At 55.9% G+C, this 4,257-nt stretch overlaps 1 protein-coding gene across 1 annotated transcript; it reads left to right on the plus strand.

The window, feature by feature from the left end:
- Positions 1-1,747: 1,747 nt before the first annotated feature.
- On the plus strand, positions 1,748-2,382 carry SLC35G6 (solute carrier family 35 member G6; the record flags this gene model as incomplete). Its single annotated transcript, XM_079797036.1, is given in 4 exon segments — positions 1,748-1,953; positions 1,957-2,170; positions 2,173-2,357; positions 2,359-2,382. Coding segments are annotated over 4 exon segments (519 nt in total), but the record flags the coding sequence as incomplete, so codon positions are not given.
- Between the last annotated feature and the right edge of the window lie 1,875 nt (positions 2,383-4,257).

The following is a 4,257-nucleotide window of genomic DNA, read 5'->3' on the forward strand; positions in this document are numbered from 1 at the left end:
CCGAGAGGAGGCCGGCGTAGCGCTGCCGACACCGACCCAGGGCTCCGGGCTCGGGTGGGGGCCAGCGCGCCCTGCGGCCTTTGCCCCGAACGATCCCGGGAGCGGAACGGCTCGCGCCGGGCGGCCGGGCGGCTGGGCACCCCGCGGGGCGCGGGCCTGGCTGCAGCACCCCCGCAGGATCGCACGACCACCCACTCCCTAGGAAGGGACAGCCCCCTCCCCCGACACACACACACACACACACACACACACACACACACACACACACACACAATGCCCTCCACTCAGCGTTGCACACCGCCCAGAGAAACACAGCCTGTTAGGGCGCAGACACACAACATGGCAGGCTCGGCTCGAAATCAGGCCTCGGTGGGACCCGCAGACCCAGGTTCAACACACTCACAGAGCCAGCACACACACACACACACACACACACACACACACACACACACCCTCCCCAGAAATGCAGGGAACCCCCACCAGGCCGAGGCCCAGGAATGCCCAGCCTCTCAGAACAGGCACACAGATGACTACCGGCGCAGATGAACACGCAGCTAGGTGTTTTGTCCACCAGAGGAAATATCCAATTCTATGAACTTGTCCGTAATGCAGGGGCCTTGGTGTGGGCCTCCTAGGATAGCACCAACAAAACACACAGGAGAAACACATTCCTGGAACTCCAGAGGGACAGTCCCAAAGACTCCTTCCTGGCGTTCAAAAAGTCCAAACTCAGGACACTGAGGAACCAGCCCCCGGAGCTCCGTTCTGAACAAGGTGAGACATAGCAAACTGATTTAAAGCCAAAGACGTCTCATCACAGAGCTAGTCTTAAAGAGAAAAAAAAAAAAAGAATCAGAAGAACTTTGGAATCATAGAGGCATAGATGTAAAGCAAGCAGAGTTGGACACAAAGAGAAAATAGGCCCACCCCCATCTCAGGGAGGTTCCAGGGAGGAACCTCCCACCCACCCTCAGGAAGATTCCAGGGACGAACCCCACCCCCGTGGAATCAGGTCACAATGGCTGGAGCTCTAAAGGGTCCCAGGGGCCCTGAGCCAGGAGGGGTGGAGGAAGTCGGAGGAAAGATGGTGAGTGTGGGGGCTAAGGGGGCATAGCCTCCTTCCTTATAACTCCTGGCTGCTCCCTTTTCCCTCCTCCCCTCACACTTCCCAGCTGTCCTAGAGAAGGAACAAATGAAATTCACAATGGTCTACCCAGATGTCCTGGAACTTGTGACATCACATCAACACATAGCATCAGAGGCCACCTCCTCTTCCTCATACCAGGCGAGCATCCCCGGGTCTTTTTCTCCTCTGAGGAACAACTTACCCAGAGACTCAGTGCTCCAGGACTGCTCACTCCCTACTTCCTGCTGTATTACCACACTGTGCTACCTCATCCGCCTTTCAGGCCCTTTCTAGCTCCCGCGTTCCTCAGCAAGACAGCCTGCCCCTCTACTGTCGCAGGGGGTCCTAACCCCAGCCTGACATTTGCCCTGTCTCAGGTCCCCTGGACTATGGCTGCCCTAATGCCTGAGCTCTTTTCTCCCTGACAAGCTGGCACTCGCCCCTACTTCATCCTGCCAACGTCACCCAGTCATCATGGCTGGCCCTCCACTCCGCCCAAGCCTGCCCTGGCACCTGTACTGTCACCAAGAGTCTGCTTGTGGCTCTGCTGGGCGGGGGCCTGCCCGCTGGTTTCCTGGGCCCCTTCTCCCAGGCGTCTTACCAGGTTTTCCACTTATCCTTGCTGGAACGGCTCAGCTGTTGATGCCTCTTCCACCTCCCCTTTGCCTTGCCCCTGCCTGTACGCCCTCACTCTCTTCGGCCTTGGATGTGTCTACAGCGCAGTTCAGGTGATGCCTGCTGGCAACACTGTCCTCGTTCACAGAAGTTCTTCCATCATCTGCTCTGTTCTTTTCACCCTCTGTCTTGAGAGCCAGGGTCTCGGTCACTAGGACTGGTATGGCCTATTGGGCAGCACCGTGGGACTAATCATCATTGTGGGACCTGGACTAGGGAAACTACAGAAGGGGGTGAAGGGCCTCTACATGGCTCTGAGCTATGTGCTCGCTTTTCTGGCGGCCTGGCACGATCGCTGGGGCTTCCCCTCCTGCCTACCAGCAGTGGTCTTCCTGTTTGTCTTGATGGATCTTGTGGGCTGTGTACCAGGCCTTTCTCCGGTCCCCTGCTGCCCATTGACCCTCTGAGTTGGAGCTGTGTGAGGGCAGTGGTGACCCTTGCTCTGGTCTCCTTTGTGTGTGTGAGCTATTCGGTCACCAAGGCCCACCCTGCCCTGGTGTGCACTATCCTGCACTCTGAGGTGGTGGTGCTCCCCCACCCCCCAATGCGGCAGTATTAATGTGCTCTATGAGACTGTGGCACCTTCTCTTATATTTTCTATTTATTTATTGAATTTATTATTTTTAAATATGTTTTTTATTGATTTCAGAGATAGGAAGGGAAAGGAAGAGACAGAAACATCAATGATGAGAGAGAATCGTCAATAGGCTGCCTCCCGAACACCCCCTACTGGGGACTGAGCCTGAAACCTGGGCATGTGCCCTGCCTAGGAATTTTTAAAATATTGTTTTATTGATTTCAGAGAGGAAGAGAGAGAGAGAGAGAGAAACATCAATGATGAGATGGGGTGTGGGGGGGAAGGCAAGGGCAAATAGAGACTAGAATAAAAACATGGGAGAACAAGTGACTGGAAAAGAACTGGTGTGGGACAGGGATAGACCTTGGAGTCGAGGGGAACAGGGACTTGGTGGAAAGGGACTGCCTGGAAGACCTGGAACAGGCCTGGGCACCAAGCGATGTGGAACCTAGGCTGGGGCTAGAGGCTCAGAGGATAATAAGAAATACTGTCCTGCCCTAACCGGTTTGGCTCAGTGGATAGAGCGTCGACCTGCGGACTGAAGGGTCCCAGGTTCGAGTCCAGTCAAGGGCATGTACCTTGGTTGTGGGCACATCCCCAGTAGGGGGTGTGCAAGAAGCAGCTGATGGATGTTTCTCGTAGATGTTTCTAACTCTCTATCCCTCTCCCTTCCTCTCTGTAAAAAAAAAAAAAAAAACCCAATTAAAAAAAAATACTGTCCGAGGAGCAGATCAAAGGAGCTGAGGCAGGCAGGCCAGGAGCCATGGGGAGCTCCTCACCTCAGCACCGGGAGAAGGCAATGGGGCTGGGGTGTTTGGAGCTTTCAGGCAAACAGAGCAAGCAGCTGCGCTGGGGGGAGGGAGTCTGCCCTTTTTCCCTGAGTGAGATTTCCCTTCCCAGCGGTTGTGTCCCCCTTCCTCTCCCCACCCCAATCCGTCCCCGCTCCCCGGCCAGTTTGGGGTGGTGACGTGACATTGACATCAAACAAGGATCACTCTGAATGTGGCTGTGTAGTTTGTGTCATCTCAGCTTTGGAAGGATAGTGGAAGCCCTCCCCCCACCCCGCCCCCACCTTTTTTCTGAAATATTCTAGAAGGGAGAGGATTCCCTAACGTTCAGACGCTTAGATCCTGAACCCCCCAGGGCTTGCGCCCCGCCCCATGGCTAATCTGCTTTTCCTGGATTGTCGCGGTCCGCGATCTCCCTCCCAGACGGCGGCCGGCCTCCTTCCGGACAGGCCTGAGCTGCGGTCTCTCTGAGCCGCTCCGGCCGGGGATCCCGCACTAGAGCGACGCCGTACAGGGCTCCTCCATCAGCGGCCAGAAGATGCCCACCCGTCCCAGGAGGCTTCTCGGCGGATAGCTACTTCCGGACAAACAATCGGCCTTGCCATCTTGATTTATTCATACATATTCAGCGCGATTTCTGCATATTCATGACCAAGGACGGCCCCCAGCACTACCCCCTCCGGGAACCCCGGCCGGCCCCGCCTTCTTCATTACCGATTCACAGAACAGACCATTTTCCAGCGGGAGGGGGGGATATTAATGACAAACTTTTGCTGAAGATGAAAACACACTCCAAACTAGAATATAAGCAGCCTATATTTACCCTCGATCCTTTAAACCTTAAACCGCAGTACGGGAGTGAGCAGTTTAGGGAGGTCGAGGGATTAAATTCCCCTCCCCCCCCGTCACTTCAAAGGTCGCTCAACCCAGGAGTCGGGAAGGGAGGAGCAACGACTGGAGCGCGCGCCCCCGTGCGGGCCGGCGCAGACTGCCCTGTAGCGCAAGGGAGGGCGGGAAAGGAAGGGGCGGGGATGCAGGGACGGATCTATAAAAGGCGTCATTCGGTCAGTTCTCTTCTCAGAAGCGCCGAG

This window comes from Cnephaeus nilssonii (assembly GCF_951640355.1).
Source record: "Cnephaeus nilssonii genome assembly, chromosome: 19".
Taxonomy (NCBI): Eukaryota; Metazoa; Chordata; class Mammalia; order Chiroptera; family Vespertilionidae; genus Cnephaeus; species Cnephaeus nilssonii.